General features: G+C 48.2%; 1 protein-coding gene across 1 annotated transcript in view; it reads right to left on the reverse strand.

Annotated features, from left to right (window-relative positions):
* The window catches only part of LOC140424765 (obscurin-like), a 1,044,598-nt gene that overhangs the window by 661,208 nt on the left and 356,373 nt on the right, over positions 1 to 27,017 (reverse strand). Inside the window, 3 exon segments of the mRNA XM_072508149.1 lie at positions 10,862 to 11,134; positions 14,981 to 15,247; positions 16,032 to 16,298. Coding sequence (XP_072364250.1) covers positions 10,862 to 11,134; positions 14,981 to 15,247; positions 16,032 to 16,298 — 807 coding nt within the window.

The raw sequence follows: 27,017 nt of genomic DNA on the forward strand, positions 1-27,017 counted from the left end.
ACATCCTTTCTGTGTCCCCAAGGATAAAGTGGGCCATAATCTGAGAAAGCGTCACAAGGCAGGCGGGGGTATCCCAGATATTCAGATCCACACCCCCTCTAAAAAAAGGCCCCTGCAACACGAGGGGGAGGCTGGGAAGAGGGCAGTGGCTGAAATGGAGTTTGGCATGCGCCAAAAAAGTGAGAGTCTAATGCAACGCAGAAGTCCTTCTAGCAAGGGAGGCACCCTTCCCCCATTGCGCAGCATTTCTCAATCTCAACCCAAGTCTATGGTCTTGCAGGACCATCATCAGACAAGGCCGGGCAGTCCGGGCTCACTGCCCTCCATCCAGACCCTCATAGCACCCCAGAGCACAACTCTGGGAAAGACAGGAGCTTTGAAGGTGCCACCGCCACTACTTTTAATTGGACCATCCACCATCGCAGAGACCTATCACTTCAGTGCGAAATATTAGTGATCAGGCTCCTGGGTCACCCTCTGGTGAGCACCACACACACGCTGCAGCACATCAGGTGGAGGCAGAAACCCCCGACGCGGCAACTGGTTGGAGGGTTGTCCAATCCCAGGAAACAGCTGTTGCCAGACAGACGTTACACTTCTTGAAAAGATGAACCCATCACTGCTGCAGATGCAAAAGCAGAGACAGAATCTATAGAAAGGGATGTCAGCAACTTTCCAGGGTCTGCAGCTTCAGGTGGAGGAGTCCAGCCACCTTCAGGCGCAGGAGATGGTGTCAACAATGCGTTGCACCCAGGCCAGTACTGAAAGGGTGGTGTCTGCGGTGGAAGGCCCAGGCAGGACATCAGAACCATGTGTCAGGAAGTTCAAGGCTTGGGGCACATTGTGCTTTCCATGGCTGAGGTGCAGGACAGGAGAGCCCAGTCAAAGGCGGACATGTCCTGGGCGCACATTGACATTGTTGCAGTGCATCAGAGCTTGTCCCACTCACAAAGGATCATTGCAGAGGGCATGATGGGAGGACGAGGCATCCGTGGCTGATGAGGGAAGTCAAGGACAGCACAAAAAAAGAAAAAACATACAAGGTGGCAAGGATTAATGGAAGCCAGAGGATGGGAAGTCTTTAAAAGCGAGCAGAGAACACGTAAAAGAACAATAAGGAGGGGGAAGATTAAATATGAGTGTGAGCTAGATAGTAATACAAAAGAAGGTACAAAGAAATGGCAGAAGAACTAAATCGTTATTTTGCATCAGTATTCACAGTGGAAGACAGCAGTGGGATACAAGGTATTCAGGAAAATCAGAGGGCAGAGGTGAGTGTAGTGACCATCACTAAGGAGAAGGTTCTGGGGAAACTGAAAGGTCTGAAGGTGGACAAACCACCTGGACCGGGTGGACTACACCCCAGGGTTCTAAAAGAGATAGCTGAGGAGATTGTGGAGGCATTGGTGATGATCTTTCAGGAATCACTCGAGGCAGGAAAGGTCCCTGAGGACTGGAAAGTGGCTATTGTAACACCACTGTTTAAGAAAGGAAGGAGACAGAAAATGGGAAAATATAGGCCGGTTAGCCTGACTTCGGTCATTGGTAAGATTTCAGAGCCCATTATTAAAAATGAGATCGCGGAGTACTTGGAAGTGGATGATAAAATAGGACCGAGTCAGCACGGTTTCGTCAAAGGGAGGTCATGTCTAACAAATCTGTTAGAATTCTTTGAGGAGGCAACAAGGAAGTTAGACAAAGGAGAACAATGGACGTGATTTATTTAGATTCCCAGAAGGCCTTTGACAAGGTGCCGCATAGGAGACTGTTAAATAAGCTAAGAGTCCATGGTGTTGAGGGTAAAATCCTGGCATGGATCGAGGATTGGCTGACTGGCAAAATGCAGAGAGTGGGGATAAAGGGGTGTTTTACAGGATGGCATCTGGAAACATAGTGATGTGCGTCAGAGGGTCGGTGTTGGGACCACAACTTTTCACAATATGCATTAACGATCAGGAAGAAGGAACAGAGAGCCCTATTGCTAAGTTGGCAGATGATACAAAAATATTCAGAGGGACAGGTAGTATTAAGGAAGCAAGATTCTCTTAAAGTTAAGGTTAGTCTCAGGGCCTCGAGACCATGGTTAAAATGAGGGCGGGCCTCCAGCACTGGCAGCGCCAGGTGGCAGTGGTGCCTCCGGAGCTCAGTCCGGCTTCCCTTCCATCCCATGGCATAGCCCAGGGACCAGCGAGCACCCCCTGGGAAGCAGAAGTGATGGGACCCATGCCGTTACAGCCCTTCCAACTTCCCCCCATCTGACACTGGTGCATCGCATGGGAAGCAGGCAGAACGGGTTGACACGTCGTCATCTGTGACACCCGAAAGTTTGCCAATCCCATACTGGCCCAAGCCCTCCAGAGACACTCGCCAAGGGCATCACAGGGTAGAAGACGAGATAACCAGCAGGCCACCTCTACTTCTGATGTGCTGTCTGGGGTAATATCTAGAAGAAGCGATGGGCCAGTAAAGAGTAGAAAGATAGATGACACTTAAGTTGGCACATGTGTAATAGAGAGTAGATATCAAAGGGGAAGGGCACACACATTGTAAATACTCAGCATTAAATACTTTTGTACCACCATCTGATGTGCCTCTAATGTCTGCCACGTGGGTGTGAAGGATGGACTGGGGCTGAGTGTTGTGCGGTGGCCAAGTCAGCCCAGGAGGGCAGGGCATGGTGCCCATGATCCTTGAATGTTCCACATGGTTACACCCTCACCGAGAAGTGACAGGGCATGGGGACAGCAGTGTGAGCCCGCCTTGTATGACAAAATTCCCAGCGAGTGAGCCCTAATCGTTCACCATGTCCAGAAACTCCCTCCCCTCATAATGTATTTGGGCCTGTGAGAAGTAATGGCCAGCATACATGCAGGCATTATCCAGTGGGACAGTGGCATGTTATCTTAAAGGTAGGAGTCAGACTTTGTCAGATAATCAGGAGCAGCAGAAGTCATTTCACAGAGAGTCATCATTATCTTCCTCTGTACTGTGGACAAAACCAGCTGATACTGCCAACCCAGGGCCAACAGCCTGTGGTGACGCTGGTGTGACCCTCGAGGAGGGGAGGGAGCGCTGTGGTAGTGGGAAGGAGTGGAAGGGTAGGGAGAATGTGCAGTGAAGGATGAAGGGAGAGGGAAAGGATGAATGGGCTAAGAGAGAGGGAAGGGTTGAGAGTCGCAGGGGAAGGTGGATTTTATGTGGTAGATGGGGATTGAAGTAGGGAGAGGGTGGAAAGAGGTGGGACAGGTCGGTGGAGCTGCCGCTGCCAGGCTTTCTAGTTGATAAATCAGGAGGTGATGAGGTTGCCCCGTGTGCAGCAGCCCTGGATTACACATAGGCGTCCTGCCGTGCCAGCTCAGGTTGCACGTCTGGGACTTCCTGGAAACCATCCTCGTCGGACAAGACCTGCTGTTCTTTCCCCTCCTCCAACATGTTGCCCTGCTGTTGCATTGTATTATGAACTGTGCAGTAGGCCATCATGATGCTTGAGACCCTCTGGGGGCTATATTGGAGCACCCCTCCAGAGTGGTCCAGGCTTCGGAAGCGTATCTTGAGCATGCCAATGCATCGCTCGATGATGCTTCTGGTTGTTGTGGGAGGCGTCCTTTTAATGGTTTTCAGCCTCAGTCTGGGTCTCCACACAGGCGTCATTAGCCCGACCTCAGCAGGTAAGCTTTGTCGCCGACTAGCCAACCTCCTCACCTGAGGGGGCATCTCGAAGGTGCCAGAAACCAACAAGTGCGCCAGGATGCATGAGTCGTGCACACTGCCTGGATATCGGGCACAGATCTGCATGATGTGCAGCTGGTGGTCGCACATCAACTGCACTTTCACAGTGTGGATGCCCATCCTATTAATGAAGGGCACCCAATATTGAACCGGTGCTCGCAGGGCGATATGCGTGCCATCGACCGCCCCTGGACTAGGGCATGCCAGCAATGGCAACAAATCCTACTGCCTAGACATCTTGTTGAACCTGATCCAGATTGAAAGTGATGTTGTACGATGCCCTGGCGTATAGAGCATCCGTGACAGCCCTGCTCGAGCCCTAGAATGACCCAGAGGCATAATGGTTCACCTTGACGACAGCTGGGAGCGGGTATCCTCCTCCATACCCCTGCAGTGCCAGGTGGGAATCATTGGTCGGGATCATTGGCGGCAGAGCACGCTATCCAGCAGCAACTCGAAGGACAGGCGCCGACGGTAAACACATGGCGTGGCACCTCATTCGCACCACCTGCTCGGAGCCTCACCAGCTGGCCCCTAATCTTTCAGGGCAGGCTCCTCTTGTGCAGGGTCCTCCGTGGGCTGACCCAGGCTCTTTCGCCGCCCTGTATCCACAACGGCAGCAGCTAGGTAGATAGTAACTCTAGCTGGCTGTAAGTGGAGACACAGAGAATTCAGGCAAAATGAGGATTCCTTTAACCATCTATCCCACGAGGTAATATGGTCACCCTAAATTGTACTGCTGTGCATGCACCCTCAACATGTCTCCCGCAGACCTGTTGCCATTCTCCGATGCCTTGCCACCAGCCATATCGCACTCACTGCTGCAAAATGCATATTAATGATCATCATGCTAATGCATGCAATTAATGGTTTGGAAGCCCGAATCTCTGGTGTGTTCTTCTCTCCCACCGGTCCCAATCATCACCCGACTGTGATGTTCCAATCCCCTCAGCAGGAAATCCACTGGGCAGGCTTTGGTGCGAGGTTGGCCAAGCGCAGCCCTGCCGTGTTGGAACCAGAAGGGGTCAAGGGAGTCAGGCCATTGATAATATGCCCCCTCTGCCGCTACCAGACTGCAGAGGGATGGTCCCTAAATGGTCCACGGGGTTGGGTTGGCTCGGACTGTTACTCAGGGCTTGAACCCCCCCCCCCCCCCCTCCCCCACCACCACCCACCCACCCACCGCCCCAGCGGATTCGGATCCCATGTCTGGTCTGACCATTCCAACCCTGGGAAACTTGGAGTTCACCCTTGGCATGGCGATCTCAGGAAGCCCTCTGCTGAATAGCATCCTCCAGTCTGACTTGGTTAACTCGGAATGGACATCCTCAGCCTGACTGTTCTGCCTGACAGCTGAAGAACAGACCAGACAGTCCAGTGAATAATCAATGTACAAAAGCATTCCCTCTCCTAAAATCTGTCTCCCTCAGACAATAGCCTTTAAAACAGCAGCTGTCTCAAGTGTCAGTGGCTTCCTGGAAAGCCCACAACACTTGAAAAGGCTTCAAATCCCGACACCCTTTGATATGCAAAAACATGCATTCAATTTCACAGAGCAGTATCTTTTGCTACACTATGATTGACAGTTTAATGATCCAGACACAGCTGCATTGGAGGATTCTTTATTTTTCTTTCCCTTCATTTACACTTCATTTGGAAGAAAATGGACGAGTTAGTGACAGGCAGCATGGTTTTGTATGGGGAAGGTCATGGTTCACCAACCTAATTGAGTTTTTTGAAGTGGTAACAATAAAAATTGATGAGGGAAGGGCTGTAGATGTAGTTTATATGGACTTTAGTAAGGTGTTTGACAAGGTCCCACATGGAAGACTGGTACAAAAACTAAAATCACATGGGATCCAGAGTGGGCTGGCTAGATGGATACAGACTGGCTTGGTTATAGTAGCGGTGGAAGGGTGTTTTTCAGAATAGAGATTTGTAGCTAGTGGTACATAGAACATAGAACTTCCGCAGGGATCAGTACAAAGACCTATGTTGTTTGTAGTATATATAAATGATCAGGAGGAAAATGTGGATGATCTGATTAGTATGTTTGCGGATGACACGAAGATTGGCGGAGTTGCTGATAGTGCCGAGGATACAATAGGATATAGATAGGATATAAATAGTTTGGAGACTTGTCAGAGGATACAACAGGATATAGATAGTTTGGAGACTTGGGCAGAGAAATGGCAGATGGAGTTTAATCTGGACAAATGTGAGGTGATGCATTTTGAAGGATCAAATTTAGGTATAAATTATACTGTAAATGGCAAACCCTTAGAAACAATAACATACAGAGGGATCTGGACGTACAGGTCCACAGTTCCCTAAAAGTGGCAACACAGGTGGTCAAGGTAATTAAACAGGCATATGGCATGCTTGCCTTCATCAACGGGGCATTGAGTACAGGAATTAGGAAGTCATGTTGCAGCTATATAAAACCTTGGTTAGGCCGCATTTGGAGTGTTGCATGCAGTTCTGGTCAACACATTGTCAGAAGGACGTGGAAGCTTTGGAGAGAGTGCAAAGAAGGTTCACCAGGATGTCGCCTGGTCTCGAGGGTGTTGGCTATGGGGAGAGGTTGAATAAACTAGGATTGTTTTCACTGGAAAGATGGAGGCTGAGGGGAGACCTGATAGAGGTCTACAAAATTATGAGAGGCAGAGACAGGGTGGATAGTCAGAGGCTTTATCCAAGGGTGGAAGTGTCAATTACAAGGGAGCACAGGTTCAAGGTGAGAGGGGGAAGGTTTAAGGGAGATGTGGGGGGTAAGTTTTTCAAGCAGAGTGGTGGTGCCTGGAACGCGCTGCCAGAGGATGTGGTGGAAGCAGGCATATTAGCAACATTTAAGAGGCATCTGGATGGATACATGAATAGGGAGGAAATAGAGGGATACGGACCGAGTAAGGGCAGAAGGTTTTGTTTTTAGTTAGGGCACCATGATCGGCTCAGGCTTGGAGGGCCAAAGGGCCTGTTCCTGTGCTGTACTTTTCTTTGTTCTTTGTTCATGTTTCAATGCATCTCAGGTACTCTGCTTTAATGCTAACCACAATGTTTATCAACACTCTTGCTATGATTGACAGCTCCTCACTACATTAAAGCAGCTAAGTGCTTTCACTCCCTCATTTCTAAGAGCAGAAACGGGTGGCTGATGGTGGACTGATGGATATGGTCAATGGTGGGGTGCTGCAGGGTCAGGTGGGTGAGCTTGGCTCACCCTCATGTGTGTATGGGGTGGGTATAATTCCCCTCCTTGATGAGGGGCTGGGGGGTGCCGTCCTTATCAGTTTTGAGGGATGGGGGGGGTGGTCAGGGTTTGCGTTGTCGGGGGGGGGGGGGGGGGGGGAGGGGACATGCCACCAGACTTTGGGATTGGGCTGCCCACTCAAAATGGAACTTGGAGGGAATCCAGCAAGCCCTCCACCATGTATAAATTTGCATAGCCAAGGACTGCGGCTCGCATATGGTACTTGCCAGTTATAATCCAAAGCTGAATGCTGTCCGGGTCTACTGCATATTGACAAGGGCTACTTCCATATCTGAGGAGCTGTGAATGGTACTGAACATTGTTTGCTGATGATTGCACATAGAAAATAGGTGGAGTAGGTCATTCAGCCCTTTTGAGCCAGCAGCACAATTCAATATGATCATGGCTGATTCTCTCTTTCAATGCTCTCCCCATTGACGGCTTTAGAGTCTAGAAACCTATCTATTTCCTGCTTAATATATTCAGTAACTTGGCCTCCACAGCTTTCTGTGGTAGAGAGTATCACAGGTTCACCACCCTCTGAGTGAAGGCATATCTCCTCATCCTAAATGACCCACCCCATATCCTGAGACTGTGGCCTCCCCACCTGACCCCAGCCAGAGGAACATTCACATTTCTGAAGTTATGATGAAGCAGCTGATGATGTTTAAGTCTTGGACACCACCCTAAGGAACTCCTGCAGTAATGTCCTGAGGCTGAGATCATTGACCTCCAATAACCACAACCATCTTCCTTTATGCTCTGTATGGGCAGCATGGTGGCACAGTGGTTAGCACTGCTGCCTCATCGCACCAGAGACTCAGGTTCGCTTCTCACCTCGGATGACTCTCTGTGTGGAGTTTGCACATTCTCCCCGTGTCTGCGTGGGTTTCCTCCGGGTGCTCCGGTTTCCTTTCACAGTCCAAAGATGTGCAGGTTAGGTGGATTGGTCATTCTAAATTGACCCTAGTTGGGGTTAAGGAGATAGTGAGGTATGAGCCTAGGTGGGATGCTCTTTCAGAGGGTTGGTGCACTCGATGGGCTGAATGGCCTCTTTCTGCATTGTAGGAATTCAATATACCTAGTCCCTTAATCATCTTGAGTACATAAGCAGTTTATCTTCTGTTTTTCAAAGTGAACAAGTTCTGGTTGTTTAACTTCTCCTCAGGTACAGATCGTTAAAGATGTTTATCAGTTAAGTTGTCCTTTTCTGCCTCTAATGCCAGGAAACTGCTGCTAACCAGAACTGTATAATGTGGCCACACTAGTGTGTTAATCTCAATCCTACATTTAATAAGAGAAGCTGCTGGTAAATGTCTCTGAGCAAACCTCCCGTGTTATAATTGTACATCATTGCAATTGCTTTCTCTGACACTGAAAAACAGTTCAGTTTGACCATGATTCACTCATGTTGCATATTCCATAAGACAGGGAGAGAAATTCCACGCCTCTCGACACCGCAAACACGAACCACACTCTGGCGGAATTGGTCGTCTGGCCAAAATCGAGGTCCGCACCCCGCACAAATTGAATGATCCTGTCCCTCGCTGGTAGCAATAATGAGGTTTACGCACTGTGCTGGCGGGGTAATGTAAACCCGGCATTTACATTGATTTAAATGTGATTAGCGTGTTTAACCCACTATGCTCCAGGCCTCTGCGATGCTCCACCACTCTTAGGCGGAAGTCACGCAGGCGCGGTTTACTACAGGTATTTACAAATGGACACCATCGCTGCTGAGGGGCAGAGAGAAAGTAAGTAAAGTTTAAAAAACTGTTAAATATTGTACCACTTGGAAGGGGTTTGCTGCCAGGGCCAGGGGGAATGGTGGGGAGCGAATAGGTGAGAGGTGTGTGGATTCGGTGCATCTCCCTTGGGATCAGAGTTGCCTGTCTTAGGCCACCATTGTTGCAGAACATGATTTAAATGTTCTCATTTGGTAATGGTTACAGGCCCCTGGCTGATCACTCTGCTCACTGTATCCTGTAAATGTTCAGTAAGAAGTCTTACAGCACCAGGTTAAAGTCCAACAGGTTTGTTTCGAATCACTAGCTTTCGGAGCACAGCTCCTTCCTCAGGTGAATTAAGAGGTGGGTTCCAGAAACATATATATAAAGACAAAGTCAAAGATGCAAGACGATTGAATGCGAGTCTTTACAGGTAATTAAGTCTTTACAGGTCCAGACAGAGCAAGTGGAGAGAGGGATAATCACAGATTAAAGAGGTGTGAATTGTCTCAAGCCAGAACAGTTGGTAGGATTTTGCAAGCCCAGGCCAGATGGTGGGAGATGAATGTAATGTGACATGAATCCAAGGTCCCCGTTGAGGCCGTACTCATGTGTGCGGAACTTGGCTATAGGTTTCTGCTCGGTGATTCTGCGTTGTCGCGCGTCCTGAAGGCCGCCTTGGAGAACGCTTCCCCAATGACCAGAGGCTGAATGCCCTTGACTGCTGAAGTGTTCCCAAACCGGAAGGGAACATTCCTGCCTCGCAATTGTCGCGTAATGGCCGGATGAACGGACATTGCGTGACAATCGTCAGGCAAGAATGTTCCCTTCCAGTTACTGGGATCGGGCAACCCTCCTATCGGCCACTCCCTCGGGAGTTCCCACCTCCACCTGATCTGCTGCAGCATGTGGGACGTGCGCACTAGAAGGTGACCCAGGAACCTCTTTACTAAAATGCCCCACCAAGGTGACAGTCTTTGCAATGGTGAGGAGTGCAGGTTTTTGCATTACCGAGAAGTTAGTGTCTCCCCAGACAGTTCCTCCGGGATGTGCTGGGATTGTGGCTGGGGGCGAGGAAACCCAGGCCGGACGGCCTGGTCTGATGGTGAATCTGCAAGATGAAAGGCAGGGCTTATAGTGAGATCTTGGGAAGAAGTAGTCTTGGGGAGAAGGGTAACTCGTTTGCTATGGAGACATAATTTTGCATTTGGGGTTCACTTGGTTGTCACATGCTGACCTCCGTCTCGGAGATAGCCCTCCCTTGCACCTCCCTGGAAAATGCCATTGCCCGATGCTCAGCGAGGGTAGGTGCCCAGAGGTCCAAGATGCCCCCTCCAGTCTGCTCCCACTCCCTTCTGTTCTCGTCCATATTTTTCTCGGGATCACATAAAGGACATAGTGAGACCCATGGAGGTGAGTTCCACAGGGGGATCTGTAGCTGATGGCATATGTGCACAAGGCACCTGGCAAGAGAGGACAATATAGGTGTTGGAGTTTGGTACATGGTGGGGTATAAGGGAGATACAGGCAGACGAGTTTTGATTGGCTTCTAGTGGAGTGTGGGGGGGGGATGCCAGGGGTGCAGAGATGCCCAAAGGAGGTCGATCATCTTCCTGCAGCACTGCGTGCCAGTCCGTCATGTGAGTCTCTCAGCACTCACTGCCTCTGCCACCTCCGCCCAGGCCCGGTTGACGACTACGGGCTTTAACCTCGTCCCTCCTTGGGGAAGAGGGTGTCCCGCCTCTGCTTTGTCGCATCCAATATTTGGGAAAACTCCACATCCGCAAATCAGGGGACAGCTCTGTGTGGAGCCATCTACTTATCTGGGATGAGATATTTGTGGGGAGTGGGGTGCTTATAAGCAACTGCAACTTGTCAAGCTCTCCAAAGCCAATTCCAACCCCAGCGAATCTGACGCTGGCAGAAATGAGAGCTGCTATATATTCAAGAGGGCAGAGTGCTGGACCATTAGCATGTCATGAATTGCACGAGAAATAGCCCCACCCTCCACCCCCAGCGAGAATGCATAACGCACACAATTCAGTCCCAGCGCCAACACTTAGTCTCCTAAACGGAGAATTTCACCCAGAATGTCTCACATTTTTGGGTAACTTCCATTGGTGTCGTTTTAGTATTTTTTAAAGATAAAGTTTACCTTTCACCGTCAAGGCAGCAGAGGTTTTCTTATCGCCAGCTTCAAATGTTATATTGCCAGAATCTTTCACTGAAAGTTTCTTAACTGTTAAAACGTGATAGCCATCCTTTAGTGATTTAATTTCGTTCACGTCATTGCTGTGTAGAGGTGTTTTATCCAGGAACCACTGAATGTTGCTATAATCCGTTGGTGAAATTTTGCATTTAAATGTTGCTGATTCACCTTCAATGACTTCAACTTCTTCAAGGTCTTCAACTATTCGAACTTTCTGACCTGTAATTAGTACATATGAATTGTATACTTTTTTCCTTTATCAGGCCATCAACTGGAGGAGCAACTTCGAACTCTTCTTTTTAGGATCTAGGTGTATATCTAGCCAGATTGGTGAGTTGAAGTTCATCTCTCTTTGACGTTATTAGTTAAATGAGTCCCAATGCAGGTTTCAATCAACGTGAGTACACAGCACAACATAATCCTCAAGTGGAGTTAGCTGGAATTTAATGTATCTGCATGCAGTTTGTTATTTGAAAGAGATAGCATCCCCTCACATGAAGTATTATTGGAGATATTTTAACTCAGCTAAAATAGACTCAAAGTGGGTGTAAAGACGACACCCTTTAGCCTGTACTGGCTATGTATAAACACTGTTGATTGACACAATCAATTTTGGACATTTGTTCTCGTGATGGTGCGTGGAATAATTGGGCTGGCCCAATATAAGCTTCTGGTGGTCAACCTGCGCATCATAAAGATGAGGTGAAGCCAGTTTGTGTGTATTAGAAAGAGAGCCCATATTTTCAGAAAGTAGACTGGCAGCTTCAATAGAAGAAGTAAGAAAGGGGAGAACTGTCTTTCCTTGGCACATGGAAGAGGATGCCCTGCCATAGTACTTGGCAGGCTTAGTCCAAATTTAGTGTGGAAAGATGTTCAAAGGCTGCTATAGTAACATTCTCATTTGTAGAGCTGTTGTCATTGACAACTCAGCCCTTCACCAATTTACTGTAACAGCATCAATGAAAACTGACTTTTCTGCTTCAGTTTCTTCTTCCCCAATCATTGGAATATCCTTTAGTGCCTCTCCGCCTGCTGTATCTCCAAGTTCTGCCACGTCCATTACTCTAACAATCATTCTTGCACACACCCGATGCATCTGGTCTGTAGTATCAGACAGGTTATTCTACCCTCAGGTAGATTCTTAGAACTACTTAGCCTTCCACTCACTAAGAGACTCACTTCTATCACTCAGGGCAAACTAGGGCACAATTCTAAGTTACAGGTTCTTGCAGGAGGGGCACTGTCCTTTCAATGCTGTCATCAGCTGCCCTAGATGGTCAGAAAAATGCCATTGTTGTTGCAAAAGGAAACATAGGGAGAAAAACTTCTTCCTATGCTATAACGCTTGGCCCGATAATCTTTAATTGCCTTTTTCACATATATGTGCTCTCATCCAGTCTGTATCATAGCCTGGTACTTCACTGCATAAAAATACTCCACCTATATTTGTAATTATATTCCATTTCCTCAAGGCTAGATCAGGAAAGTTACATGGACACTTTTCCTGACAAGGAAGACATTGGTTAACTGTGAGAAGCATATACGTACAGAGGACTGAAAGATTCAGTAAATATCGTGATTTCCAGTGACAAAGTCAAAACAGCCAACTGCACCAAGGTAATCTTGCTGAAGGCTGCAAAGGCCTGTCCTGAGAAGAGGAGCCTCATGGATTGCACCTCGCACAAATCCAAGGAACTCACTGGGCTTGCATATCCCAAGGGCTGGATAAAGATTTGCTCAAAGAGTCCTCCTCACTTATTGTCTCGTAAAAGGCCCAGTTGCTTCTCCTGGTCACCTAACAGCCTGATGTTAATGTTATTGTACCTCTTCATGCAACCAAATCAAAGTACCAAGGATGTCACCCATCATAAGTTATGTGCTCCTGAGAGTGTGTAAACAGAACAAGTCTTCACTCTAAATACTCCTAAGGAAATTCAACAAGCAATAGCAAGCTGATTCCTGAACTTGGCAGGACTTCTGTCTTTGCACGTATTTGCGAGACTCTTGCCAGCTTCCAGCATGCAACTTAAACATCTAAAGAACTGCCCATTAAGCTGACAACAAACCAGAATCAAGAGGGATGGGGTAGTAAGCGTCCCAGTGTGATTTTTCTTTTCACTCCTATCCCGTTCAAACTGGGGCAGGGATTTAAATTCATTCATTTCCTCTCATTCAATCGTTTTGTATGAATCAAAATTGCATCAATCAAAAACACATTAAGCAGCTAAAATTCTGAAGGAAAGAGGGAGCAATTTGATGTATACATTGGTCAGGCAGCAGTTAGCTAGAGCAGCACAAGCACCTGCTATCTGTGGGATGTCTGAACCATTTTTCTAATTGAGGATAGGTTAAATTTGACATGCCAGATGCCCATGTATTTCTAACGTTGATAGGCAGCTCATTTTTTCAGTAACTTTCAACAATTGGTTTGCCTGTCTTTGGCTATGTCATTCTGGACTTGCAGATCCCTCTGTCCTTCAGAATTTTAGCTGCTTAACATGTTTTCCATACATGCAATATTGATTCATACAAAACGTTTGAGGGAGACAAAATAACTAATTTTAAATCCCTGCCTCTAACTTGAACAGGATTAATAAGTGGATCAGGGGTTATGGGGAGAAGGCAGGAGAATGGGTCTGAGGAAAATATCAGCCATGATTGAATGGCGGAGCAGACCCGATGGGCCGAGTGGCCTAATTCTGCTCCTATGTCTTATGGTCTTAGGATGCTGCATGTTTACTAATCAAAATTGTACTGGGGTCCTACGTATGCCATAATATCCTGAATAGCTTATAGTAATGAGACTTCTGGTTGTTTGCCGCAGGAGCCTCAGTTGCCTACTTCAGTCCAAAATGGGAGAATGCACAAAGACAGTGGTAAGATTTCCCCTAGGATTTTGGACTTGCCATCACCTCATTCTCAGAAAAAAGCAGGGAAGTAGAGGCACAAAATCAAGCCCAGAGTTTCTAAATTAGTGCTATAGCCTTGTTACCTGACACCACGCATAACCATTTCACAAAGACAAGGACAGCTTGATTAGATCAAAAGAGATGAGAATTAAAATTAGATACAAGTAAACAACATAACTCAGAGACAACAGATAGTAAAGAAATAGATTATTTGTTGAATACAAACATCTACCATTTACTCAGGAATTGTCAATAAATGTTAATATGATGTATTAAGAATTACAGATATATTATTTGGTTTAAGGTAAATGCCAAATGTCAAATTTTAAAAATGTTATAATCTAATGTTTCCTTTGTTGTACCAGTGTCAAAGAGTTCACACTCCTTTTACACAAGACAGCAGTACTGACTTATCTACATATAAATTGACCCATTGAATATAACCATGAATTTAAGCACTGCAGTGCAGACAAATCACATGGGAATGAACAAATCAATTCATTCAGGGCAAGAGTAGCATATATATTAGACAATGAAACTAAAGTGCTCATAAAAAGATGATGATTGAAACTGCATAATTGGTCCATTAGTCCATTTGTTCCTGTAGAACCTTTCAGGAAAGAGCATCTTTTTGTTTATAAAAGCACAGTATAATAATTCCATCTGTATTGGGAAACCTTTGTGTCAGTCATTCAGCAAAGCAAAAAACATATTTAGCCTTTCGAGAATCAATTGAATGAATGCATCCAGAAATCATGAATAATGAATTCCCCTGCATTTATAGATTATTATAGATTTAACTGTCCCAGTCAAACAAAATTATGATGATGTACATGGATTAATGTGAATATCAGCTATTTATCACCAGCAAAATTGCAAGGTAATTTATAAATATCCTTAAATATTAATTAATAGCAAGACATTTTTCCTCTCCTATATGTTTTTTTATTCTTGAGAATTATGAAATAATGAGTTAAAACTGAACAATTTATAGCAGCCAATAAAGTAGTTCCATATGGTTGATATAAGCTCCTGTACTCCTTGTATGGATCACAAAAAACAGCCACTATTACAAAATAAATCATAAAATCAGAGTTTACACTATATGCTGTAACTGCAAACACACAAAAAATTATGCAATAGAAATGATCCAGACCTGTAACTGTCAGGTGAGCTCTTGAGTGTGCATTACCAATGTCACATGTGTAGTGGTCACTGTCGATCTTCTCTAGCTGATTAATCGTAAGGCTCAGTAAAATGCCATCCTGGTTCAATTCATACTTCTTGTTTGGCTTGATATCTGCCATCCCTTTTCTCCAGACAACTTTGCATGCTGGCTGTTCTGTTTCACATTCAAAAACTGCAGTTCCTTTTTCTTCAGTTTTTATGTCATGCAATTCCTTTATAAATCGATTTACTACCTCTGGAACAAATGTAAAATTGTAAGTAATATACTTACCAATAAATTAACTTAATGTTATATACCAAAATAATGCTGTATAGTTAACTGATGTATATACAGGGTGATTCAATAGTCAAGCACTCCCAGCAGGGAATGACAATGACATAGAGCTCATTTTAGGAAACTGCTGAAACAGACTGGAAAGCTTTTCAAACTCACTTCCTACTTTCAGTAGCAGATCACAAAATCATCCCTACAGTGGAACTTCCTGACTCCAATGATGTTTAAACTATCCTTAACTAAACTTTGCTCTCCTTGATTTGTCTTATTCTTTTCCATTTCAGTTCCTCTGATCTACCTAGGTAGGCAGGCAAGTAACCAATGCCAGTCATCTACCAAAACTTTCTGTAGCTGACCGATGGAAAATAGATGAGAGCAACGGAAGTTGACCTTCCTGCCAATCTTCTCTCCCTGATGGTACAGAATTTCCTTCCCTGCTGTTTTAAACCTTAACTCAATGATCCAGTTCAAATTCTCCATTCTCTACCTCGCAATTCAGAACTGTAAATGATGGTCCCAGTACAATGAATGCTGGGCAGCAATTCCAACCAAGACTCTAATTTATAAGAATGGAGATTTAAACATTCAAAAATGACATTAAATACGTAATCAGTGGATCATGACTCATGACATATATTTGCAATGTCCTATCCACATATATGTCATATTACTCTATTAAGACAAAGTTATATGTTTCTATTGACAATAGCGGAGGGAAATCAAGAAACTAAATGTGTGTTTTTACCATTTACAATAACAGTCGCTGTGGTCTTAGAAGTCTCTGTTTTGCATGTATACTCTCCACAGTCCTTTGTAGTGACTTGATGAATTATCAACTTGTTTACAGTTCCTTGCTGAGATATTTCATATTTATTACTCTTTCTAATTCTTTTGTCCTCCTTAAACCACTTCACTGAAGAATCAGTCTTGGAGGTTTCACAGTTCAGTACAATCTCTTCACCCACTGTTGCCACTAAGTTCTCAAGTTGCTTTGTGATTTCTGCTGGTTTTGCTGAAACACAAAAATTCACATTAAGACACTTTCATCGCTTGCAGTATAGGACTTTATTGAAATATTGTCATGTGAGAGTACCTTTAAGAACTAGGTGTTTATCAAATAGCTGTAGTGGATATATCGTTAAGAAATGGGTGTTTATCAAATAGTTGCAGTGATGTCAGAGTGTGGGTGGAGCTGGGCTGGCTGTCTTTCACTTTCGTTTTTGAGCTGGCAGATGCAGTTTTTTTTTTCAGGGCTGGATAACTTTAGGCAAAGCAAGCAGCTGTATAATGATCTCTCTACAAGCTACAGACTGACTTCAGCTCATTTGAGGATTTCAAAGTAATACCGGTTTCTGTAGAGAATTTAAACCTGCTGTCTTTCTGTAACAAGGGTCTTTCGAAGTTATGGATGTTGTTAGGAAAGGTATGAAGGGTTAATTATAGAATATTGTATCTGTGGGGGTTACTGGTGTTGATAGTTGTTAAGATGTTTACTGTGGGTTTATAAAATGTTAACTGGATTCATAAATAAACATGGTTTTGTTTTAAAAGTACTTTAGATCTATGTTGCATCACACCTGTAAAGTAGGCCCCTGCGCTCCCCATAACAACAATCTATTAAAAGTTATGGGTCAGGTGAACCCCCTGATACACTTTGAGGTTCTTTAAACCCTGGCGCATAACAATATCAAATGCAGTGGCTTAAAGGAGTGGAAAGAAAATACAGAATTCTTGCTGAATTATTTTCTGTGCCCCTCAGCAGTTTGCTCGAGCAGTATCAATGGTTATTCATGAAAAGATTATCCCCTCTCATACCTAGTCTTATGTAGTTTGGCGTGTCCAGAAAGGTAGCATATAATAATTTGGTCAGTAGAGATCAGTAAACTTTAAAAAATCAGTCTATCTTAAATGATTTATAGATTTCTGATCCTTCATTCTAATGAAGCTAAAATGTTGAGATAACTCAAGGTAAAGTTATTATTTTGCAATACCTCTGCTCCATAAGAATAGTATGAATAGAACTCAAATCAAACAATTGAAACCGTGGACTGCTCAAATTTGTAGAGCGATTGCGCTCAGGGTATTTTAGGTTGTACCGTGGAATGAGGCAGGGGTGCCCTTTGTCCCCCCTGCTCTTTGCTCTGGCGATTGAGCCGCTGGCCATGGCGTTGAGAGAGTTCAGAAACTGGAGGGGGTTGGTTCGGGGTTGGGGGGAGGAACACCGTGTCTCACTGTATGTAGATGACCTGCTGCTGTACATTGCGGATCCGGTGGAGGGGATGGGGGAGGTCATGCAGACCCTTAGGGAGTTTGGAGACTTCTCAGGATATAAGCTCAACGTGGGGAAGAGCGAGCTGTTTGTGGTGCATGAGAGGGGCCAGAAAAAGAGGTTGGAGGAGTTACCACTCAAGATGGTGGAGAGGAGTTTTCGGTATTTGGGTATCCAGGTGGCTAAGAGTTGGGGGGTTCTTGCATAAGCTCAATCTGGCACGGCTGGTGGACCAGATGGAGGAGGACTTCAGGAGGTGGGACATGTTGCCACTCTCCCTGGCGGGTAGGGTGCAGTCCGTTAAGATGACGGTCCTCCCCAGGTTCGTCTTTCAGTGCCTGCCCATTCTCATCCCCAAGGCCTTCTTTAAGCGGGTAAACAGGAGCATTATGAAATGAAATGAAAATCGCTTGTCACAAGTAGGCTTCAAATGAAGTTACTGTGAAAAGCCCCTAGTCGCCACATTCTGGCGCCTGTTCGGGGAGGCTGTTACGGGAATTTGTGTGGGCAAATAAGACCCCGAGGGTTAAGAGGCTGTTCTTGGAGCGCAGTCGGCGGGGGGGATTGGCGCTGCTGAACCTGTGCAGCTATTACTGGGCAGCGAATGTGTCTATGATTCGGAAGTGGGTAATGGAGGGAGTGGGGGCAGCATGGAAAAGGTTAGAGGCGGCGTCCTGTATAGGTACTAGCTTGGGAGCACTGGTGATGGCACCGTTGCCGCTTCCACCGACGCGGAATACCACGAGCCCGGTGGTGGCGGCGACATTGAGGATTTGGGGACAGTGGAGACGGCATAGGGGGGAGGTAGAGTCCTCAGTCTGGGCTCCGTTACGGGACAACCATAGGTTCGTTCCAGGTAGAATAGATGGTGCGTTCCTAAACTGGCACCGGGCGGGAATTAAAAGGATGGGGGATTTATTCATCGATGGGACTTTTGCTAGTCTGAGGGCGCTGGAGGAGAAATTTGGGTTACCCCCGGGAAATGCCTTTAGATATATGCAGGTTTGGGTGTTCATGAGAAAGCAGGTAGGGGAATTCCCACTGCTGCCTGCCCGAAAGATACAGGACAGGGTGGTTTTGGGCGTGTGGGTCGGGGAGGGTAATATATCGAAGATATACCAGGAGCTGCAGGAGGCGGAGAAAGCCTCGGTGGAGGAGCTGAAGGGCAAGTGGGAGGAGGGGCTGGGTGAGGAGCTGGATGAGGGCCTGTGGGCTGACGCCCTGGGCAGGGTCAATTCCTCCTCATCTTGCGCCAGGCTCAGGCTGATCCAGTTTAAAGTGGTGCACAGGGCGCATATGACAGGGGCGAGGATGAGTACGTTTTTTGGGATGGAGGACAGATGTGAGGTGTTCGGGGAGCCCAGCAAACCACGCCCAAAAGGTTTGGACATGCCCGGCGCTTACGGAATTTTGGAAGGGCTTCGCAAAGGCTATGTCCAAGGTCTTGGATACTCGGGTAAAACCAAGCTAGGGGATAGCGATATTTGGGGTATCAGACGATTCGGGAGTGCAGGAGTCGAAAGAGGCTGCAGTTCTGGCCTTTGCCTTCTTGGTAGCCCGGAGAAGGCTCTTGTTAATGTGGAGGGACGCAAAGCCCCCAAACATAGAGGCTTGGGTCAACGACATGGCAGGGGTTCTTAGGTTGGAGAAGATAAAGTTTGCCTTGCGAGGGTCCTTGCAGGGGTTCTCCAGGCGGTGGCAACCGTTCCTTGACTTTCTCGCGGAACGTTAGGCGGAGGTCAGCAGCAGCAACCGGGGAGGGGGGGGGGGTTCTCCGGTTGCTGATGCCGAATTCGCGTTCGGCTGGAGAATCATAGAATTTACAGTGCAGAAGGAGGCCATTCGGCCCATCGAGTCTGCACCGGCTCTTGGATAACCCAGTAACCCCACCCAACACTAAGGGCAATTTTGGACACTAAGGGCAATTTATCATGGCCAATCCACCTAACCTGCACATCTTTGGACTGTGGGTGGAAACCGGAGCACCCGGAGGAAACCCACGCACACACGGACTCCGTACAGACAGAGACCCAAGCCGGAATCGAACCTGGGACCCTGGAGCTGTGAAGCAATTGTGCTATCCACAATGCCACCGTGCTGCCCGCGAATCAATGTTCGCGCCAATTTAGGAGTATGCCGCACGCCGTATCGATGGCCTCAGGACATTGCCTGAGGCCCTCCCCCCGATGCTTCCCCCCCGATCGGCCGAGTTCCAAGCGGCGTGGGTCTCTCATGCTATTATTTGTCGGGAACTCGGTGTGGCGGCCAGCGCCGCCACAGTTGGGGGAGAACCGATCCGCGAATAGGGGGACTTTGGCATGGGCTGGGGGCATTGTTGGGGGGTAGTCCGGGGGTGATCAGATGTCCAAAGATGGGGCACTCTTTGGCAGGCCGAGTCCGCGCGCCGGAGGAAACCCACGTACACACGGGGAGGATGTGCAGACTCCGCACAGACAGTGACCCAAGCCGGAATCGAACCTGGGACCCTGGAACTGTGAAGCAATTGTGCTATCCACAATGCTACCGTGCTACCTGTAGCAAGGGGTGCTGAAGAGAACACAAAGCCCCCGTAACACCCCTATACTCCCCATTCCAAAGACAGGAAGACCCAACGAGTGGTGGTTTGTGCAAGATCTTTGAGCCATCAATAAAATTGTTATCACTATTGTTCCATTGGTGCCAGACATAAATATCATTTTGTCTTCTATACCACCAACAACGGATACTTTCTCAGCCTTTTTCTCCATACCATTGTACCCGGAAAGTCAACATCTATTTGCTTTACATATCGGAATTAACAGTATTAAAAGAGACTTGGACGAGGGCCAGTTGTCTGCAGGCTCAACATGACAATTTATTGATAGCCTCAGAGGGAGGGCTAGTTTGTCAACAGAATACCCTTTTGTTATTCTGCCACATCTGGCAGAAAGAGGGCATAGGGTCTCAATGGACAAGCTGCAATTCTGTCAGGAGACAGTTCAGTATTTGGGATTTCAGCTGCAGCAAGGACAGCGGAGGCTTGGATCTAAAATACAGGCTGTAGCAAGGGTACCAACTCCACGCACGAAAAAGGAAACCTTTACCTTCCTCGGAATGGTGGGCTATTGCAGGCAGTGGATACCGGACTATAGAGAGATGGACGCAGTATTGCGAAAGGCTACCCTACAGGATGCCCCTTCAGTTGTTACCTGGATCCCAGAGAGGGAGCAAGTATTTTGTAATTTGAAACAAGCCATGATTAGCGCCCCTGCCTTGGGACTTCCTAATTTCAGCAAACCCTTTACTCTTTATTTGAATGAAGCAGGGGGATTTGCAACAGGGGTCCTGGTGCAAGAGCATTGAGGAGGGAAAAGACCCCTTGCCTATTACTCGGTGGCCCTATGTGCTGTGGTAAAGGGTATGCCAAATTGCTTAAGAGCAGTAGCAGCCACAGCGTCCATAGTAGAAAAAAATCAGTTTTGCTGCTGCTTAATTCATCCGCAACGTAGCATTTTACTATTTTACTGCGGCTCGACACACTGGGTACGAAGTAATCCTCTCTTAAACCAATTTTACCAACAAGCGAGCGTCAGCTGCCAACCCTGCTACACTCTTACCCGCGCCCTCGGAAACAGAACATATGGATGATCATGACTGTTTACTATTGGTTGAAGCCACCACAACCTCTCGACCTGATTTATTGAGTCACGCACGAGAAAATCCAGACATCATCTTTTTCACCAATGGGTCAGCAAACCGACTAAATGATATGACCCTCCTGGCCGGTGATGCAATCCATTCAAGATAGTTGAAGCTTTTGCTCTGCCTTCGGGAACGTTTGCTGAAGCAGCCGAATAGTTTGCCCTTACTAAAGCATGTATTCTAGCTGAAAATAAAACAGTTAATATTTATACTGATTCCCGATCCACTTTTGGGGTAGTACATGATTTTGGCCAGTTATGGAAAAACAGGGGATTCATAACTTCCTCCGGCCAACCTATTAAACATGCTAAATTGGTTTTACATTTACTAGATGCTGTTCAGCCCAGCAAGATAGCCGTTTTTAAAGTGAGAAGCGCATACTACCGCAGACGATGAAGTCTCATGCGACAATAGATTTGCTGATAAAATAGCAAAGAAAGGGGCTCTCAAACAGCAGCCACAACTGCAAGCGGCTGCAGTTGAACTTCTGTCCACCATAACAGAACCAAAGTTAAAAAAAAGACACAGGAGCAAGCCTCCCTACATGAGCATCACTCTTGGCTAAAAGCAGGCAGTTATCAAGACAATTTTGATAGATGGATAAGGGCTTTGAAAATAGACCAAACGTATGAAGCTCTTAGAGAATTATACTTTTGGAGGAGTTTAAAAATTCAATTCCTGATGTAGTGAGAACTCATATGGCAGAACAGAGGGTTAAAACCGCGAGATTAGCAGCAGAAATGGCACATGATTATGAATTAGTTTATAAATCAAAGCTTGGTTCCGGACATCAGTTTCAGCCGGTGAGGGATAGAAACTGGGGACATGAGAAATACTCAAGTGGTAAAGGTAAAGGTGATCTGATGGGAGATAATAATGAGAGTGTACCTCAGGTTAAAAAAGAAATCCAGGAGGGTGGAAAAGAAGTGAAAAGTTTCAAATGTTTTCACTGTAATAAACTAGGCCATGTGAAGTCAGTGTTGGTGGTTGAAGAAAAGCACTGGGAAGGCTGATATGGTCAAACAGGATAAGACAGTGGGGTTTGTTAAAGTGGGAAAGGCAAGCCCAAGTGAAGCAAAGGAGGTGCAAAATATTGTACAGCCTGATCAAGAGGTGATTGAAGAAGGTGAGGACGTCCGGGTGCGGCTATGCAGAGCTAGGTCGCATATTCGGTAGCTCCCGCTTGGAACGGACTTTTGGGCTCTTTTACAGGGCACTCACGGCATTTGTTTGACATTTCCCGGTGTGGGAAGAAGACTGCAGCATTCCCCTGACAGTGTCCCCCAGGAATGTTATGTCTTTTGGCTACCAGACCCGGCAGAAACAGTAAAAGATTTGGCTTGAGCTGCAGCAATAGACAAAGGCCTCTTCCAGCATGCAGGCGGGGGAAGGGCAAGCTTAAAGCTGCAATCTGACTTGACTCTATCAAAGGTGAATTCTAGCAGCAGAGGGAACAACTGTGAAAAGATCTACCAAGGCCATTGAAGAAGCAGGGACGAGGCTTCCAGTGGCGCCCATGGAGGAGTAGGTCGCGCATTCGGCAGCACCCGTCTGGAACGGACTTTCAGACCTTTTTCAGGAGTTTCCATAGACTTTTTGGGGCAGACTGGTGAAGCGAACACTGCCAAAAGGATTCCCTCTCGACTTCCGGTTGCGGCTATGGGGAGCTAAGCCGCACGATTCGGCAGCTCCCACTACCACGGACTTTCGGGCTCGTTAGAGGAGCCCCAACGGAACTTTTTTTTTTTTTTTCTGACGCAACCCGTGGGGAAGGAAAGAGAGAGGTCCCCCTCCAACTTCTATGAAACGGACCAGAAGTGTAACGGCCAAAGGAGCGGCACTGGAGCAACGGGAGAAGCGAGGGAAAGAAAACAAAATGGTGGCGGCAAGGGACAAAGTGGAACTGCAGGAGTTCACTAAGCGCTGCTTCGAGGAGCACGCGAGGAGATGCACAAGGAGATGTTGGCGCCTATGCTTTCGGCAATTGAAGGACTCGGGATCACCCAGAAGGCCCACGAAGCTAAGATCCAGGAGGTACAGAAAAGAGTCAGTCAGAACGAGGACGTGCTCGTGGGCCTGGCGGTGAGAGTGGAGCAGAACGAGGCGCTACACAAGAGGTGGGCGGGAAGACTCGAAGACCTGGAGAACAGGTCGAGGAGAAAGAATCTGCGAATCTTGGGTCTCCCTGAGGGAGTGGAGGGGGCTGATGCCGGGGCATACGCGAGCACAATGCTCGAGGCGATGATGGGCATGAAGGCCCCTTCGAGGCCGCTGGAGTTGGACGGGGCACATCGGGTGCTGGCGAAGAAGCCCCAGGCAAATGAGCCGCCAAGGGCGATGGTGGTGAGGTCCCACCCTATCACGGACAGAGAGTGGGTCCTGAGATGGGCCAAGAAGGAGCGGAGCAGTAAGTGGGACAATGCAGAGATCCGAATATACCCGGACAGGAGCACAGAGGTTGCAAAGCGGAGAGCGGGTTTCAACCGGGCCAAAGCAGCGTTGTACCGGAAAGAAGTGAAATTCGGAATGCTGCAGCCAGCGCGACTGTGGGTCACATACAAGGGCCAACACTATTACTTTGAAACGCCTGAAGAGGCGTGGACCTTTGTACAAGCCGAAAAGTTGGACTCTAATTGAGGGTTTGTGAGGGTGGGGGGGATGTTTTGTGGTTTGATGTGTGATGGTTGTTGTATATAGGGGGTCAATCACGCGCAGGAAATGTTACATGGGCTGGGGGAGAGAGGCAAGGCCGCGACAGGAGCTGCGCCAGAGGGGGCGGAGCGGGCTTTGGAAAGGCGGGAAGGGGAACGAAAGAATGCATATGGATTGGGAGACTACCACGCGGGGAGGTCAATGGGACGGCGGGGGAAGCCGGGGTCAGCAGGCGTCAGCTGACTTACGGGAGTGACATGGGGGGAGCAAAAAAGCTAGACAGGGGTCTAGCGGGGGGAGGGGGGGAAGGGGGGGGGGGGGAAGGGTTGCTGCTGCACTGGCCGAAGGGGAATGGGACACAGAAGAGGTGGTCGGGACGGGGGTCCCCTCTCTGGGGGACTGGAGGATGAGGTAGGCGTGGACACGGGACTGGCCCAGAAAAGGAGATGCCTAGACGGCGGGGCGTGGGGGGGGGGGGGTGAGAGCCCCTCCAATCCAGCTGATAACGTGGAATGTGAGGGGCCTGAATGGGCCGGTGAAGAGGGCTCGAGTGTTCGCGCACTTAAAGGGACTGAAGGTGAACGTGGCCATGCTCCAAGAGACACACCTGAAGGTGGCGGACCAGGTCAGGCTAAGAAAGGGATGGGTAGGACAGGTATTCCACTCGGGACTGGACGCGAAGAATAGAGGGCTGGCAATATTGGTGGGAAAGCGGGTGTCATTTGAGGCCAAGACTATTGTAGCGGACAATGGAGGGCGATATGTAATGGTGAGCGGTGGGTGGTGTTGATAAACGTATACGCCCCGAACTGGGATGATGCAGGATTCATGAAGCGCATGCTGGAGCGCATTCCGGACCTGGAGATAGGAGGCCTGATAATGGGAGGGGACTTCAATACAGTGTTGGATCCAGCACTGGACCGCTCCAAATCAAGGACTGGAAAGAGGCCGGCGGTGGCCAAGGTACTTAGGGGGTTTATGGATCAGATGGGGGGACTGGACCCATAGCGGTTTGCAAGGCCGCAGGCCAGGGAATTTTCTTTCTTCTCCCATGTACACAAAGCCTACTCCCGGATAGATTTCTTTGTTCTGGGTAGGGCGCTCATCCCGAAGGTGGAGGGGACGGAGTATTCGGCAATAGCCGTTTCGGACCATGCAACGCACTGGGTGGAACTGGAGCTGGGAGAGAGGGACCAACGCCCGTTGTGGCGGCTGGATGTGGGACTGCTGGCGGACGAGGTGGTGTGTGGGAAGGTGAGGGGGTGTATCGAAAGGTACTTGGAGGCCAACGACAATGGGGAGGTGTGAGTGGGGGTGGTATGGGAGGCGTTGAAGGCGGTGATCAGGGGAGAGCTAATTTCCATTAGGGCTCATAGGGAGAAGACAGAGGATATGGAAAGGGAGAGGTTAGTGGGGGAGATTTTGAGAGTGGACAGGAGATACGCAGAGGCCCCGGAGGAAAGATTACTTGGGGAAAGACGACGGCTCCAGACGGAGTTTGACCTGTTGACCACAGGGAAGGCGGAGGCACAGTAGAGGAAAGTGCAGGGGGCGACCTACGAGTATGGGGAAAAGGCTAGTCGGATGCTGGCACACCAGCTCCGTAAGAGGATGGCAGCGAGGGAAAAAGGGGGAGTCAAAGATGGAAGGGGAGCCACGGTTCGGAGTGCGACGAAAATAAACGAGGTAATTAAGGCCTTTTACGAAGAGCTGGACAGATCCCAGCCCCCAGCGGGGGAAGAGGGGGATGAGACTATTCCTAGGTCAGCTGAGATTCCCGAGGGTGGAGGAGCAAGAGGTGGCTGGTTGGGGGGCACCAATTGGGTTGGAGGAGCTGAGCAAGGGTTTGGGGAGCATGCAGGCGGGGAAGGCCCCGGGACCGGATGGATTCCTGGTGGAGTTCTACACGAAGTACGCAGACTTGGCCCCGCTACTGGTGAGGACCTTTAATGAGGCAAGAGAGGAGGGGACCCTGCCCCCGACAATGTCGGAAGCGACAATTTCTTTGATCCTAAAGCGGGACAAGGACCCGCTGCAATGTGGATCGTACAGGCCGATCTCGCTCCTCAATGTGGATGCAAAGTTGCTGGCAAAAGTGCTTGCCACGAGGATCGAGGACTGTGTCCCGGGGGTAATCCACGAGGACCAGACGGGATTTGTAAAGGGCAGGCAACTAAACACCAATGTTTGGGTTCGGGGTAGGTTTTATCAATTGGGTTAAGCTCCTTTACAGAGCCCCGATGGCGAGTGTAGTGACGAACCGGCGGAGGTCGGAGTACTTTCGACTGCACCGAGGGACGAGGCAGGGGTGCCCCCTGTCCCCCCTGTTGTTCGCATTGGCGATCGAACCATTGGCCATGTCATTGAGGGAGTCTAATAAACGGAGGGGGGTGGTCTGAGGGGGAGAAGAGCATCGGGTGTCGCTATATGCGGATGACCTGTTGCTGTACGTGGCGGATCCAATGGAGGGGATGGTGGAGATCATGCAGACTCTAAGGGAGTTTGGGCAGTTTTCGGGCTATAAGCTCAATGTAGGGAAGAGTGAGCTCTTTGTATTACAGGCGGGGGACCAAGAAAGAACGATAGGGGGCCTACCGCTGAGGAGGGCGGAGGGCAGCTTTCGGTATCTGGGGATCCAGATAGCCAGGAGTTGGGGGACCCTACATAAACTGAATCTGATGAGGTTGGTGGAGCAAATGGAGGAGGATTTTAAAAGATGGGACATGTTACCGCTCTCGCTGGCGGGTAGAGTGCAGTCGGTCAAAATGGTGGTCCTTCCGAGGTTTCTGTTTGTGTTTCAGTGCCTTCCCATCGTGATCACTAAGGCCTTTTTTAAGAGAGTAGGCAAGAGTATTATGGGGTTTGTGTGGGCGAATAAGACCCCGAGAGTAAGGAGAGGGTTCCTGGAACGCAGTAGGGACTGAGGAGGGTTGGCGCTGCCAAACCTGGGGAGCTACTACTGGGCAGCAAATGTGGCGATGATCCGCAAGTGGGTTATGGAGAGAGAGGGGGCGGCATGGAAGAGGATGGAGATGGCGTCCTGTGAGGAACGAGCCTGGGGGCATTGGTGACGGCACCGCTGCCGCTCTCGCCGACAAAGTATACCACGAGCCCGGTGGTGGCGGCAAC

This window comes from Scyliorhinus torazame, chromosome 6 (genome assembly GCF_047496885.1).
Source record: "Scyliorhinus torazame isolate Kashiwa2021f chromosome 6, sScyTor2.1, whole genome shotgun sequence".
NCBI classification, from domain to species: Eukaryota; Metazoa; Chordata; class Chondrichthyes; order Carcharhiniformes; family Scyliorhinidae; genus Scyliorhinus; species Scyliorhinus torazame.